This window comes from Phyllobates terribilis, unplaced genomic scaffold (assembly GCF_046119375.1).
Source record: "Phyllobates terribilis strain yellow unplaced genomic scaffold, ASM4611937v1 Scaffold_3__8_contigs__length_932513732, whole genome shotgun sequence".
NCBI lineage: Eukaryota > Metazoa > Chordata > Amphibia > Anura > Dendrobatidae > Phyllobates > Phyllobates terribilis.
In genome coordinates, this window is record NW_027362763.1 from 770,863,440 (window position 1) to 770,880,671 (window position 17,232).

Sequence of the window (17,232 nt, forward strand, 5' to 3'; positions counted from 1 at the left end):
TGCTTTTCTGCTTCCACAGAACGTTTAAAAAAATGACACTCATGAAATAGGCCTGGACAGAAATGATGGTTCTTCTTAACTTAATATTTTGCTGAACAACCTTTTGAGGCAATCACTGCAATCAAACGATTCCTGTAACTGTCAATGGGACTTCTGCACCTCTCGACAGGTATTTTGTTTCACTCCTCATGAGCAAACTGCTCCAGTTGTCTCGTGTTTGAAGGTTGCCTTTTCCAGACGGCATGTTTCAGCTCTTTCCAAAGATGCTCAATAGGATTTAGGTCAGGGCTCATAGAAGGCCACTTCACAATAGTCCAATGTTTTCCTCTTAGCTATTCTTGGGTGTTTTTGTCTGTGTGTTTTGGGTCATTATCCTGTTGCAAGACCCATGACCTGCGACTGAGACCAAGATTTCTGACACTAGGCAACACATTTCTCTCTAGAATTCCTTGATAGTCTAGAGATTTCATTGTACCCTGCACAGATTCAAGACACCCTGTGCCAGATGGAGCAAAGCAGCCCCAGAACATAACAGAGCCTCCTCCATGTTTCACAGTAGGGACAGTGTTCTTTTCTTGATATGCTTCATTTTTCCATCTGTGAACATAAAGCTGATGTGCCTTGCCAAAAACTTCCATTTTTGTCTCATCCGTCTGTAGGACATTCTCCCAGAAGCTTTGTGGCTTGTCAACATGTAGTTTGGCAAATTCCAGTCTGGCTTTTTTATGATTTTTTTTCAACAATGGTGTTCTCCTTGGTCGTCTCCCATGAAGTCCACTTTGGATTAAACAACGACGGATGGTGCGATCTGACACTGATGTTCCTGGAGCTTGAAGTTCACCTTTAATCTCTTTAGAAGTTATCCTGGGCTCTTTTGTTACCATTCGTATTATCCGTCTCTTTGATTTGCCATCAATTTTCCTACTGCGGCCACGTCCAGGGAGGTTGGTTTCAGTCCAATGGATCTTAAATTTCTGAATAATATGTGCAACTGTAGTCACAGGAAAATCAAGCTGCTTGGAGATGGGCTTATAACCTTTACCTTTAACATGCTTGTCTATCATTTTCTTTCTAATCTCCTGAGACAACTCTTTCCTTTGCTTCCTCTGGTCCATGTTGAGTGTGGTACACACCATGTCACCAAACAGCATAGTGAGTATCTGTAGCCCTATAAACAGGCCCACTGACTTATTACAAGATTGTAGACACCCATGATGCTAATTAGTGAACACAACTTGATTAAACATGTTCCTTTTGTCACATTATTTTCAGGGGTGCCATCATTTCTGTCCAGCCTATTTCATGAGTTTAATTTTTTTTTAAATTCCATGGAAGCAGGATTGAAAAGCAATGTCTGACTTTCATTTGTTCATTTTCATAGATTTTTAATTTCTTATTTATTATTACTTTTGACAGATTCAAGTTATTTCTGTGACCATTGTGGATTTTTCTTTCATTAAACGAGGGGTATTTTGTATATATAAATACAATTTTGACCACGTGTGCGTGTATATGTATATATATATATATATACAGTATATATATACAGTATATATATATATACTGCATATATATATATATATATATATATATATATATATATATATATATATATATATATATATATATATATATATATAGTGGTTGAAACTAATTCAGAAGCTTATAAAGGAAAATGTTTGTATCCCAATTTTCTAAGACATAACTTTTCTATTGATAGAGCTGTGTGGTTTGCTTTCTGCATGATTAATTTCCTTTTGTAATACATACAGTGCCTACAAGTAGTATTCAACCCCCTGCAGATTTAGCTGGTTTGATAAGATGCAAATAAGTTAGAGCCTTCAAACTGCAAACGAGAGTAGGTTTTATGAACAGAAGCATAAATCTTACAAACCAAAAAGTTATGTTGCTCAGTTGAATTTTATTACATTTTAAACATAAAAGTGTGGGTCAATTATTATACAACCCCTATGTTTAATATTTTGTGGAATAACCCTTGTTTGCAATTACAGCTAATAATCGTCTTTTATAAGACCTGATCAGGCCGGCACAGGTCTGTGGAGTTATCTTGGCCCACTCCTCCATGCAGATCTTCTCCAAGTTATCTAGGTTCTTTGGGTGTCTCATGTGGACTTTATTCTTGAGCTCCTTCCACAAGTTTTCAATTGGGTTAAGGTCAGGAGACTGACTAGGCCACTCCAACACCTTGACTTTTTCCCTATTGAGCCAGGCCTTGGTTTTCTTGGCTGTGTGCTTTGGGTCGTTGTCTTGTTGGAAGATGAAATTACGACCTATCTTAAGATCCTTGATGGAGGAGCGGAGGTTCTTGGCCAAAATCTCCAGGTAGGCCGTGCTATCCATCTTCCCATGGATGCGGACCAGATGGCCAGGCCCCTTGGCAGAGAAACAGCCCCACAGCATGATGCTGCCACCACCATGCTTGACTGTAGGGATGGTATTCTTGGGGTCGTATGCAGTGCCATCCAGTCTCCAAACGTCACGTGTGTGGTTGGCACCAAAGACCTCGATCTTGGTCTCATCAGACCATAGAACCTTGAACCAGTCTGTCTCAGAGTCCTCCAAGTGATCATGAGCAAACTGTAGACGAGCCTTGACATGACGCTTTGAAAGTAAAGGTACCTTACGGGCTCGTCTGGAACGGAGACCATTGCGGTGGAGTACGTTACTTATGGTATTGACTGAAACCAATGTCCCCACTGCCATGAGATCTTCCCGGAGCTCCTTCCTTGTTGTCCTTGGGTTAGCCTTGACTCTTCGGACAAGCCTGGCCTCGGCACGGGAGGACACTTTCAAAGGCTGTCCAGGCCGTGGAAGGCTAACAGTAGTTCCATAAGCCTTCCACTTACGGATGATGCTCCCAACAGTGGAGACAGGTAGGCCCAACTCCTTGGAAAGGGTTTTGTACCCCTTGCCAGCCTTGTGACCCTCCACGATCTTGTCTCTGATGGCCTTGGAATGCTCCTTTGTCTTTCCCATGTTGACCATGTTTGAGTGCTGTTCACAAGTTTGGGAAGGGTCTTAAATAGTCAGAAAAGGCTGGCAAAAGATATCTTTAATCCACACATGTGAAGCTCATTATTCTTGGTGCCTGAACTACTTCTTAATACTTTAGGGGGACCAAACAGAATTCTTGTGGTTTGAGGGGTTGAATAATAAATGACACTCTGAATTAACTTTTTACGTTTTAAAAAAAAACAAAAAAAACAAAAACAAAAACAAAATTTGCTGCAGTTCATTTCCCACTTCCAGGCTGATCTACAGTACAAATGTCACAATGCCAAGTTAATTCCACATGTGTCAACCAGCTAAATCTGCAGGGGGTTGAATACTACTTGTAGGCACTGTACAAAAATCTTGATATAATCTGTCCCATATACTAAAACGGGTTAGTATTCTTTCTTTAAGTGAAAAACATGGATAAAACATCTACGTGGAAATACAGACATCTCAGTGAGGCATTAGGTGAACCACTAGTGTTAGTCTTACTTTCTTTATTACACTCAAGTGCAAATTTATATTATTAATAATAAATAAAATAACAATAATGTTATTATTATTATTATGCTTTTGCTTTTTATCTGCCTGTATACTAGCTGTGCTGATGCTATTTTGCAAGATTTACCTTATTTAGGCCATTTACAATTGAGGTTATCTCAGATATCCGTGTCATATGCCAGATGTTAGAACATATGTTTTATTAATCATTGGTTTTATTCTCTGTTAATGTTATTTTTCAATCAACTTCTTACCAGAAATGGTTTAATGTTACAATGTTTGCCTGATTTAGAAAAGGATTTTCTAAATGCACTTTCAAAGAATCCTAATTCAGCAGAGTAGGTCTCAAATATAGGACCTCTATGTATAAGACAGGAAAGTAGTTGAAAAGTTTCTCATTTTGCAGGGTATAGAATATCTGTGCCTTACAAGGATAACTCACTAATCTTAGTGGGTACTATGTAATGCATAAAGGGGTTGTCCAGGACTTTAACATTGATGGCTTATCTCTAGGACAGGTCATCAATGTCTGATTGATGGGGGTGTGATACCCGGCACCCCCCTCCGATCAGCTGTTCCCAGTGCCGACAGTGACTGGAACTGCTCAGTTGCAAAACTGCCTAGTACAGCTCTGTCTTTACTGTTAATTTCACATGTTGTTTGATTAAAGAGGAGTAAAACCTCTGATAAGCTTATTATCAGGTGACTCATCTTACAAAAACTTTTTTCTTTTTTTAAAGTCCTGAATGCCTCTAGTTTGATGTACTTACTTAAATGGGTTGGCTTGTCTTCTAAAATGTGTAAAATTGCAAAGAGCTTTCCAATTTACCTCTAATTAAAAATATTCTGCATTCTCAGGTAGGGAGGGAATTTTAATTCTACAGTTTACGACTTGTAACCTAAGTAACTGGCCAAATCTGCAGTGCATCAGAAGTGGCTGGTTTCCTAGGCAATGAGCGCAACGCTTGCCAGCTCTTTGCTATACAGCTTGTAAACACTGCCCTGAAGCTGTCCAGATTGTAGGATCTGACTAGCTTCAGTGCCACTGCGCTCGCTTGATGCTGCAGATGCAACACTACCTCTGCTTGCAGCATCGCAGAGAGCACAGTTCAGACTATTGGTGCAAACATGCCGCCCGTTCAAACAAGATGCGGGGAGGCAGGGGTGTGGTGCGCTCCTGAAAACACATAACTACACAACTCCTTAACTTCTTCATGACCAGACTATTTTCTGTTTTTTGTTTTTCAGTTTTTCCTCCCCTTCTTCCAAGAGCCATAACTTTTTTTATTTTTTCGTTCCACATAGCCGTATGAGGGCTTGTTATTTTGTGGGATGAGTTGTGCTTTTGAATGCCACCATCCATTTTATCACATGATGCACTAGGAAGTGGAAAAAAAATCCATGTACGTTGAAATTGCAAAAAAAGTGAAATTCCATAATTGTTTTTTGAGTTTTTCATTTACCATGTTCACTATATGGTAAAAATAACAACCTGGCAATATAATTCTCCAGGTCAGTACGAGTATGCAGATACGAAACATGTATAGTTTCGTTATTTAACTGGTGAAGAAAAATTTGGAAGTTTGTAAAATAAAAAGATTTTGCGTTTGTCGCCATTTTCGAGATCCGTAACATCTTCATTTTTCGCAATATGGGGCTGGGTGAGGGCTTATTTTTGTGAACTACACTGACGTTTTTACTGATACCATTTTTGTGGTAGATGCAATGTTTTTTTCGCCTCTTACTGCATTTTATTGCAATGTTGTGGCGGCCAAAAAAACAATTCTGGAGTGTTGTTTTTTTTACTCGTTACTCCATTTACTGATCAGATTAATTTATTTTAGATTTTGATAGATCAGACTTTTACGAACGCAGGGATACCAAATATGTATATTTTTAATGTTTTTATTGTTTTATTTTTAATGGGGCAAAAAGTGGGATGATTTTTTTTCATTTTTTAAAAACAGCTTCTTTTCACTTTTTGCTGAATTTAATAGTCTCCATGGGGGACTTGATGCTGCTATCATCTGATCGCTTGTCCTATACATAGCAGTCTCCAATGAACGCCAGCTGAACGCTTGATTTTACAGGAGTATCGTCATGAAAAGCACAGAGTGCTGAGCGCTTCAGCAGACCCCCGGCTGTCATGCTAACCAATCGGTCAAGTTATGGGCGGAATGACGCGCCTCCATACTGGCTAGTGTTAAATGCCACTGTCAGAGATTGACAGTGGCATTTAACAGGTTAACAGCCACAGGATGAGTCCGCATCAAAGTCAGGGACACAGCATATGATGTAACTGTACATTATAGGTCATGAAGGGGTTAAATAAAGCAATGTATATGAACATGAAAATAATTTACATATTAAGAATATGTCATAAAGAGGAAAACAAGCTCACCTGTGAGGTAGGTATTGTGTGAGGAATTAATAAAATAATGAGAGAGGGGTTGAGACATATCTTCATTTAAATCCAGTTTTTCAGGTGGAACAACTCCATTTTCTTCTCCGCTCAGATATCCCATAAATCCTTCAACTGAAATCTGACCTGAAATAGAAAACATAATATTATCCGCTATCCATCCATTCAACCAAACATAATGCAAACATAATGCCCACAACTGCAACCAATTTTTATATTGTCCAATATACAGAAGCTGAAATAAATCAAATAAACTTTGCAAAAATTCTTGAATAAAAATTAAATATAATATTTTGTGTCTACAACTCCTATGCAGATCAATGTGTCTCCATGCGAATACTACTTCTTGCCAATGTGCATTCCGTAGATTAGAAAATTATCAGAAGACAGGAGACTGTATGACTGCAGGTTCTGCCAGACTACACAGGGCTTGATTTTGAACTATTTCAGTGGAGACAAATAGATCTGTATAAGAGCTGTACACAAAAATGATGGGAAATGTTTATGGTAATTAATACTAATTGCAAAAAAAAACCCCTTTTCAATGAATTAGTGCGAGGAAACCGGAGAACACGGAGGAAACTCCACGAGAACATACAAATTCCTTGCAGATGTCCTTTGTGGGATTTGATTCCAGAGCTGCAAGGCTGCAGTGCTAACCAATGAGCCACCGTGCTGCCCAGGTTATGCCATAAATGTTGGAGATTCCAGGGGCGCATTCTCATGGAATGAGGCGATGGCGCTCATGCATGGCTCTGTTCCTTCATTTATCTAGGAGCTCCAATAATTGCTGAAAATCCTATGGGTTTCTCATCAATGTCCCCATTGAGACTGTTCACATCTGAATCGGTGGCTCTGTGGCTGATTCCATCATTTTTAATGGAAAAGACATGAAGCATGCTGTGTAGTGTTGAGCCACCCCCGTAGTGTTCGAGTTCGGTTCGGTTCGTCGAACACCCGTGTGTTCACCGAACTGTTCGTCGAACTGTTCGTCGAACACCTTCGAACACCGTTAAAACCAATGGCAGGCAAACAAAAACACATAGAAACACATAGAAAACACCTTCAAAGGTGTCCAAAAGCTGACAAACTGCTCTGAAGACACAACTAACACATGGAAAAGTGACAAGTACATATAGTCATGCGAAAAGAAAAGAGGTGGAGGAGTAAAAGGAGGGGGAAACACAGATATAGGCATGTCATGCCCTTCTAAAATCCAAAAAGTGAGAAGCCGACACGTTCAGTCCGCTCCTGCCCGTGCCACCTCCGTGTCGCCGGGTTTGTGCCAGAGCCGCGGTGAACCCTGACGGCCAGCCCCCCTCTCCCAATACTGGTGCCCGTCCGCTGGTGGGTCGAGCGAGCCCCCCTGTGGTGGAGGCAGCTCTAAGCTTTTTAATTTAAATTGTCTCTCTAATTTGAATGAATACACTTTAAATCCATTTACAAGGATCTATTGGAGGGCAAGTCTCATGCCAGCAGCCACGTAATTCCAGCTCCAGTAGCGTCCACTAAAGCTGCTGCAGTTAAAAAGCTTTTATAAGGATCGAGCTCGGCTGTCCACCACAAGGCATCCTACTGCCAGTCCCAGCCCCTATGCCTTGGGGTGCCTCCTGATGCTCTTCACTGAGTATCCCGTGGTCCCGAAGCATTTCCTTTGAAAAAATTAAGTGTCAAAACTACAGGTGGTGTAGCTTGCTTAACAGCCGGGATAATCCGCTGACTAGCAGACACTGCTACTAGGCACAAAGTATTTCCTGGGCTAGATGCAGTTAAAAATTTGTAATTAGATACTCTCGTTGGATGCTGAGAAAGCATTCCATAGAGTCTCCTGGCACGCCATATATGATTCTCTTAAAAAGCTTGGGGTAGGGGTCTAGGGGACCCTTTTATAGCCAAAATCACGGCCCTGTATCGCAATACGTCACCTAGGCTGAAGATAAATGGAACTGTATTACCCTGAGGGCTCAGTTGCTACAGAGGTATTGAACCTCACCCAGAGGTGTGATATCTCACTCTCAGGTAAGGATGGAGTGTGGATCAGGACCCGACACCTGCATGCATTACACCACATTGCCGTGGGGCAGGGCGACCAATATGCCCCTGAGATGGGCACGACAGTCCCTGTCCCTGGCTGGAGTGGGGGGAGGGAACACTGAGGAAGGGGAACCCTGTAGTGCAGGAGCAGGGAGGAAGCAGTTCCTGGGTGCATTGAGAAGGGAGTATAAAAGGTGGGCACCATCTTAGTTCAGTGCAGAGAAGTCTGAGCAGAAGTGGCAGGGAGCAGGGGCTCTGCATGAGCTCTGCTCCGGAGGCGGGCCTAGTAACAGAGGCCCAGGCCTGGAAGAGGGAGAAGGAAGGAAGAGGAGCGGAGAAGGCTCCAGGAACGAGGAATGAAGGGATCCCAGGGGTGCGGACGGGCGAGTCGCCACCGCACGCCCGAATCCACCTGCGTGGAGGGGTCAGGCCAAAGGGGGAGACAGGTCCCCGAAACTAGTGGAGGCAGGAAACGACCCTCAGCTAGAAACCGGAGGCTGTGACATTTTATGTGGCGCAGCCCCTCGCTACACCCGCTAGGAAGGCACCACATAGGGTCAGGGAAACTGGTGCCAAGTTTACCAAGAGGAGGCCCGAGGCAGCCGGACAGAAGGGTTGGTAAGAAAGGCCAGACAAAGGACACACAAAGGGGGTCCTGTGAAGCGCTCCAAAGTTATCTGGGAGTTGTCTGAGCCCCTCACCTGGTGAGCACAGTACGACGTGGGCAGCCGTTACCTGCAGACGTGGTCTGGATAATAAGAACTGTGAGTAAAGGCCCTGGACTGCATCACTGACTCCGTGTCGTTACTGCTGCTGCCCTGCACCATCACCCCCATCCTCCGCATACACTGCCCTGAGGCTATACTCCTCCCGTGGGGAGTTATGCTACGCTCTGCTGCACCCACAACACCAGCCTCAGCGGTCTGCCCTGGAGCGGCGGTTCACTCTGACCGCAATCCACGGGTGGCGTAGTCGGACATTTAAACATCAAAACCACATAAATAGTTCCGCCACTGGTTTGACCACCCTGAGCCACGGAACCGGGTCGCCGCCACGGAGACTACAACCACCAGCATCCACCAAAAAGGGTCCGGCTCCGGGTGTCCCAAGGCCCAGGGGGCGCGTCAGAACATTTTCATCACCTTTCACAATCACCAATGGGACAAGGCAGGGATGTTCTCTGTCCCCTCTCTTATACATCCTAGTGACGGAGCACCTGCTCTCATCAATTCGCCATAACCCCAATATTAGGTGGATTGAGGTGGGAGGCACCGAGTACAAGTGCTCTCTATTTGCTGATGATGTCCTAGTATATATCACTCAATCACATATATCCATCCATGCTGTTATGGCTGAAATAGATCACTTTGTTACATGGTCAAATTTTAAAATCAATGCAGCGAAGTCTGAGGCCCTCGATGTCTCCCTCCCCAAATCCATATAGGATTCCATCCAGTCCAACTTTCCCTTTGCCTGGCCCTCACAGGGTATCAAATACTTAGGAATTCCTATTCATAGAGACCTCTCCCATCTATGTTATCTTAATTTTGGGCCCTTTATTGAACAACTCCATACAGACCACGGTTGGCAAGTTAGAACTGTAAGATTCACTACGTGAACCACTGGTGTTTTGTGGAAAAGCACATGTACACTGTGTTCCAAATTATTATGCAAAAAGTGTTTAGGAGTGATAAGGGAAGAATTTGTTTGTTTGTCAGTTAAACTCATTGATGGTGATGTGTGTCAGGGCTCTTTATATCACTGTAAGCAATTGCAGACACCTGTGCTAATTAGTTTGGCAGGTGTGTCCAATGAAAGGCAAGACTACTTAAGAAGGCTGTCTCACATTATTAAGCAGCCTACATTTTCTGCCAAAATGGGAAAGAAAAAGGATGTGTCGGCTGCTGAGAAGCAACAAATTGTGGAGTGTTTAGGTCAAGGCATGACTACAATCAACATTGTGCGATGATCAGGATGAAGTGTCTTGGCAATCAAGAAGTATGTAGCTGATTCACAGTACACACGTGTGCGTGCTGATAAGGGCAAATTGAGGACTCTTTCCTACAAGCAATTACGTCAGGTTAAAAGAGCAGCGGCAAAAAAGCCTTGTCATAGCAGCAGACAAGTTTTTGAAGCTGCTGGTGCCTCCAACGTCCCCCGAACAACAAGATGCAGGGTCCTTCAGAGGTTTGCAGCTGTGCATACGCCATCCTGTAGACCTCCTCTATCCACTTCACACAAGCAGAAACGGCTCCAGTGGGCCAAACATTACACGAAGACTGATTTCAAAACTGTTTTGTTCACGGATGAGTGCCATGCAGCGCTCGATGGTCCAGATGGATGGAGTGGAGGATGGCTGGTTGATGGACACCCCACGCAAACACGGCTACAGCGCCAACAAGGAGGAGGTGGAGTAATGTTTTGGGCTGGAATCATAGGGAGAGAGATTGTCGGCCCCTTTAGGATCCCTGAAGGCGCTAAAGATGAACTCCATAATGTATGTGGATTTTCTCAAACAGCACTTCCTGCCATGGTTCAAGAAGAAGAACCGTGTATTTCACAGCAAGATCATTTTTTTGCATGATAATGCACCATCTCATGCTGCACATAAAACATCTGCATCTCTGGCTGATATGGGCATAAAAGGGGACAAACTTATGGTGTGACCCCCATGCTCCCCTGACCTCTACCCCATTCAGAACCTCTGGAGCATCATCAAAAGGAGTGTCTATGATGGCGGGAGGCAGTTCACATCTAAGCAACAGCTCTGGGAGGGTATTCTGTCCTCATGCAAAACAATTGAAGCAGAAACCATCCAAAACCTGACAAATTCAATGGACGAGAGAGTTCAGAAGCTCCTTTCGAACAAGGGGTCCTATGTGAAAATGTAACATCACCTAGAATAAAGTTTTGAGTTGAAAACTGTTTGATTTCAGTTTCTAATAACCTGCTAATGCTTATAATTTCAAAAATGACCATTTTTTTGGTCTTTATTAAAATGAAAAGGTTGATCGAAAAGTTTGGCGGATCTAAGAGTGTGGCAACCCAGTAGTCATGATTACTTCGAATTCTGACAATATGAGGGTCATGTTGCAGGTAGTGCAGCAAGAAGGCACTTATGTGTCTTGCGCATCTCGGAGCCCCAAAATTATTTTCCGGGCTAGATGCAGCTAAAAATTATTATTAATTTTAAATCTGGTGGAGCTTAGTATAGATGGCCTAATAGGATCAGTGCTGCACACTGTTACAAAGCCCAAATTATTTTCCAGCCAAGATACAGATAAACATGATTAGTAATTTTAAATCTGGTGGAGCTTATTATAGATGGCCTAATAGAATCAGTGCTGCACACTGCTACAAAGCCCAAATTATTTTCCAGCCAAGATACAGATAAACATGATTAGTAATTTGAAAGCTTAAAACGGTTGGTAGGGTGATTTTAACCAATTATCCATCTTTTACTCTCCCCAGGATGACACAGGGGTAGAAAAGTCGTTTCGGATCCATGATTTGTTCATCTTTATGAACGTGAGTCTGTCTACATTATCAGTGGAGAGCCGCGTGCGCTTATCTGTCAGCACACCACCAGCAGCGCTGAACACACGTTCAGACAGAACGCTGGCTGCGGGGCATGACAAGATCTCCAAGGCGTAAGTGGCTAGCTCCGGCCATTTATCCAGATTGGAAGCCCAAAAAGAGCAAGGGTCCAGTGACAGTCATGGCTTCAATGTTTACTTGGAGATACTCCTGTACCATCGTCTCTAGGCGTTGACTATGTGTCAGACTTCTTGTCTCCTGTGGCCTTGCAAAGGATGGGCTAAAAAAGTGGTGAAATGATTGCGCAAAATTGATGTTACCAGCAGATACTGTGGTTCTGTTATGGTTTGAGTGCTGAACACTTGACGGTCCCACGGTTGGCAAGTTGGAACTGTGAGATTCACTACGTGCAACACTGGTGTTTTGTGGAAAAGCACATGTAAGATTCTGCAACAGTCTCTGCTAATACTCCTGCATGCGTGCATCCCTTTCTATGGCAGGAATAATTTCTGCAAATTTACTTTTGTACCGGGGATCTAACAGTGTGGCAACCCAGTAGTCAGGATTATTTCTAATTCTCCCAATTCGAGGGTCATGTTGCAGGTAGTGCAGCAAGAAGGCACTCGTGTGTTGCACATCCAGGAGCACCAAGTCCCTGTTGTGTTGGTGGCGAGGTAACAATCATGCTTCCTTCCTCTGTCCTCTCCCCCCAACCTCGCACAACAGAAATGTGATCAAGGTCTCCCTCATCTGATGAGTCTTCCATCAGTTCATCCTCCACTTCTTCCTGGGCTCCTGCACCTTCCTCACTAGTTTGGCTGCTACCATGCGCCCTGGTAAAACCATCTCCCCCACCCTCACATGCCTGCCGCCTTGGTGCTGCCGACCGTCTGGACCTTGCAGATGTTAGCCCTTCCGCATACAACTCCTCCTCCTCTACTTCCTCCACCTCCTCTTGTGCCACCACCTGACTCCGAATTCTGTTTAACATGTGCTCCAGCATGTAAATCACCGGAATAGTCATGCTGATAATGGCATCGTCAGCACTAAACATCTTCGTCGCCATTTCAAAACTGTGCAGAAGGGTGCATAGGTCCCTGATCTGAGACCACTCCTCCAGCGTGATTTGCCCCACGTCTGGATCTCGTTGGCCCAGGCTATACGTCAGAACGTATTGCACCAGGGCTTGTCGGTGCTGCCACAGTCGCTGCAACATGTGCAGAGTTGAATTCCACCGGGTAGGCACATCGCATTTTAGCCGGTGAAGTGGCAGGCCCAACGACTTCTGTAGAGATGTAAGTCGCTGAGCTGCGGGATGCGAACGGCGGAAGTGAGCACACAGCGACCGTGCCCTCTGCAGAAGGCCATCTAGTCTGGGATAGTGGGCTAAAAATTGCTGGACAACCAGGTTCAACACGTGAGCCATACAAGGCACGTGTGTGACATTGCCCCGGCGAAGGGCCGCACCCAGGTTTGCAGCATTGTCGCACACGGCCTTCCCTGGTTTCAGGTCCAGTGGAGACAACCATTCATGAAATTGGTTCTCCAGAGCTGACCACAACTCCTCAGCTGTGTGACTCACATTTCCCAGACATTTCAAAGTAAAAACCGCCTGATGACGTTGAGCCCTACTGCCAGCATAGTAAGGAGGTGTGCAGGATCCCTTCTGCGCAGTTAGAAAGCTTGTGGCATGACCAGACAGGCTTTGGGTGCAGGTGGAAGACCGAGAGGAGGTTGAGGAGGCAGAAGCAGTGGAGGAACTTTGACATAAAGAGGATTGACGCACAACTCGTGGGGACGGCAAGACTTGGACAGCAGCCCCTTGTCCTGCTGTCACCATAGTTACCCAGTGCCCAGTCAGCGACATGTAACGCCCCTGTCCATGCCTACTCGTCCAAGTGTCTGTGGTGAAATGCACCCTGTCACACACAGAGTTTCTCAAAGAAGCGGTGATGTTGTGTGCGACATGCTGGTGGAGCGCAGGCACACCTTTCTTTGAGAAGTAGTGCCGACTGGGCATCTGGTACTGGGGCACTGCGACGGACATAAGGTCTCGAAAATCCTCTGTGTCCACCAGGCGGAAAGGCAGCATTTCTGTAGCCAAGAGCTTGCAAATGGTGAAATTCAACCTCTTAGCTTTCTCAGGGCCAGGAGGAAATGGTCTTTTACTTGTCCACATCTGAGGGACCGAGGGCTGGCTATTGTGCTTAGACGGGGTTGATAAGGGTGTCCCCGGCAAACTGCCGGTCTGTGAGGAAGATGCAGGCGGACATGTTAGGTTGCCTTGATCCAAAGGTGGTGCTATCGATGTCGGACAGCGCTCAACACCAGCTGGTGTTACCATCTCCAAAGAAAATGATGACCTGCCAATCACGCTGGCTGTTGCGGGTAAAGAGGTGGCAGGTCTGCGCCCCAAATCAGGTGTGACTGCTCTCCCCCCAGTCACAGAGGATGAAGAGGCCGCGGATGCACAAGATATGGCAGACGGTGGTTGGCCCGGCTGGCTAGGCCGCATTGTAGCACACTGAGCTTCCCACTGCAACTTATGCTTCATGTCCATGTGCCGGTTCATGCATGAAGTACTCAAACTATGTATTTTTTGGCCTCTACTTAGCTTTTGCTGACAAATGTTACAGATAACACGAGTTGGGTCATCTTTATCGATCTGAAAAAATGCCCAGGCTATGCAAGGCTTAGCACCCATGCGACCTGAAGAGCCACCACGACTTGTGGTGAGAGGCAGAGTTGTGTTTGAGGATGCAGTTGTTGACGTGCTTCCAGTACTACGTCTCTGTCCAGGAAGGCGCAACCTGACCTCGTCGTCACTAGCATCTTCCTCCACCTCCTCTGCTGACCTCATCTCTTGGCTGACTGTGGGTTGACAGTAAGTGGGATCTCCAACCTCATCATCATCACCCTGTGCGTTATCACACCCGTCGTCCTCAGAGCCAACCTGTTCCTGCCCTGACAAAAAACTAAAGTTGTCGCTCCAATCAGGTATTTGAGTCTCATCATCGTCTTCCTCATTGTCTCCACCAACAGGAGTTACAGTTTGGGAATGAGGGTCTACATTATGGTCAGAACCTTCTGCGTCTGGTCCTGGATCCGACTCATAAAGATTCTGGGCATCAGTGCAGATCATTTCCTCGTCTGGATTCACAGAAGCGCTGGAGTCGACCTCTGATTCCCAGGCTATAGTATGAGTAAACAGCTCTGCAGACTCAACCATCTGTTCTACCTCATACTCAGACGGGCAGCTGGAGATTTGGGAGCTGTGAGGAAGCAAGTGCGATTGGGGTGACACCTTTGAGGACTGGAGTATTTGTGATGTTGAAGTTGTTGTGGAGGAGAGCCCACTTAAAGGAGCACTTGATATCCGTTGAAGCACCTGCTGTTTTTGTGCCTCATCTGGAATTTGTAGCGATTGGCGTGGCCGTAAGAAAGGGATCTTATCACACTGTCCGCTAAAAGAAGTAGACATTTTAGTTTGGCTGGAAGATGGTCTTTCTTCTGCAGATGTTACTGTTGCTTTAACACCTACCCCACGGACACAACCTTTTTTCCCCTTCCCAACACGCCTATTCCCCTTTCCACCAGCAGCAGGCCTTTTTCCACTCATTTTGGTGGTTAACTAATTCACAACTCTGGAGTTGTTTGCACAAAAAAACAATGGATGGGAACCGAGCAGAGCTGAGTGGCCAAACTGTGGTATTAGGCCAAAACTATTGGCTGGGTTAGATGCAGAAAAAAATTATATTCAATTTGCAACCTGATGGAGGTCAGTATAGATGGACTAATAGAACAAGTCCCACACACAGCTAGAAGCCCAAATATTTTTTCAGAGGTAGATGCAGATAAAAATTATTTTTAATTTGCAACCTGATGGAGGTCAGTATAGATGGACTAATAGAGAAAGTCCCACACACTGCTAGAAGGCCAAATATTTTTTCAGAGCTAGATGCAGAAAAAAATTATATTCAGTTTGCAACCTGATGGAGGTCTGTATAGATGGATTAATAGAACAAGTCCCACACACAGCTAGAAGCCCAATATTTTTTCAGAAGTAGATGCAGAAAAAAATATATTCAGTTTGCAACCTGATGGAGGTCAGTATAGATGGACTAATACAACAAGTCCCACACACAGCTAGAAGCCCAATATTTTTTCAGAGCTAGATGCAGAAAAAAATTATATTCAATTTGCAACCTGATGGAGGTCAGTATAGATGGAGTAATAGAACAAGTCCCACACACAGCTAGAAGCCCAAATATTTTTTCAGAGGTAGATGCAGAAAAAAAAATATTCAGTTTGCAACCTGATGGAGGTCTGTATAGATGGATTAATAGAACAAGTCCCACACACAGCTAGAAGCCCAATATTTTTTCAGAGGTAGATGCAGAAAAAAATATATTCAGTTTGCAACCTGATGGAGGTCAGTATAGATGGACTAATACAACAAGTCCCACACACAGCTAGAAGCCCAATATTTTTTCAGAGCTAGATGCAGAAAAAAATTATATTCAATTTGCAACCTGATGGAGGTCAGTATAGATGGAGTAATAAAACAAGTCCCACACACAGCTAGAAGCCCAAATATTTTTTCAGAGCTAGATGCAGATAAAAATTATTTTTAATTTGCAACCTGATGGAGGTCAGTATAGATGGACTAATAGAGAAAGTCCCACACACTGCTAGAAGGCCAAATATTTTTTCAGAGCTAGATGCAGAAAAAAATTATATTCATTTTTCAACCTGATGGAGGTCTGTATAGATGGATTAATAGAACAAGTCCCACACACAGCTAGAAGCCCAATATTTTTTCAGAGGTAGATGCAGAAAAAAATATATTCAGTTTGCAACCTGATGGAGGTCAGTATAGATGGACTAATACAACAAGTCCCACACACAGCTAGAAGCCCAATATTTTTTCAGAGGTAGATGCAGAAAAAAATTATATTCAATTTGCAACCTAATGGAGGTCAGTATAGATGGAGTAATAGAACAAGTCCCACACACAGCTAGAAACCCAAATATTTTTTCAGAGCTAGATGCAGATAAAAATTATTTTTAATTTGCAACCTGATGGAGGTCAGTATAGATGGACTAATAGAGAAAGTCCCACACACTGCTAGAAGGCCAAATATTTTTTCAGAGCTAGATGCAGAAAAAAATTATATTCAGTTTGCAACCTGATGGAGGTCAGTATAGATGGACTAATAGAGAAAGTCCCACACACTGCTAGAAGGCCAAATATTTTTTCAGAGCTAGATGCAGAAAAAAATTATATTCAGTTTGCAACCTGATGGAGGTCTGTATAGATGGATTAATAGAACAAGTCCCACACACAGCTAGAAGCCCAATATTTTTTCAGAGGTAGATGCAGAAAAAAATATATTCAGTTTGCAACCTGATGGAGGTCAGTATAGATGGACTAATACAACAAGTCCCACACACAGCTAGAAGCCCAATATTTTTTCAGAGCTAGATGCAGAAAAAAATTATATTCAATTTGCAACCTGATGGAGGTCAGTATAGATGGAGTAATAGAACAAGTCCCACACACAGCTAGAAGCCCAAATATTTTTTCAGAGGTAGATGCAGAAAAAAATTATATTCAGTTTGCAACCTGATGGAGGTCTGTATAGATGGATTAATAGAACAAGTCCCACACACAGCTACAAGCCCAATATTTTTTCAGAGGTAGATGCAGAAAAAAATATATT

The 17,232-nt window shown here is 43.8% G+C and overlaps 1 protein-coding gene across 1 annotated transcript in view; it reads right to left on the reverse strand.

The window, feature by feature from the left end:
* Window positions 1–17,232, reverse strand: part of PLCB1 (phospholipase C beta 1) — a 1,235,601-nt gene that overhangs the window by 467,079 nt on the left and 751,290 nt on the right. Inside the window, exon 10 of the mRNA XM_073672250.1 lies at window positions 5,918–6,064. Coding sequence (XP_073528351.1) covers window positions 5,918–6,064 — 147 coding nt within the window. The remainder of the gene's footprint in view (window positions 1–5,917; window positions 6,065–17,232) is intronic.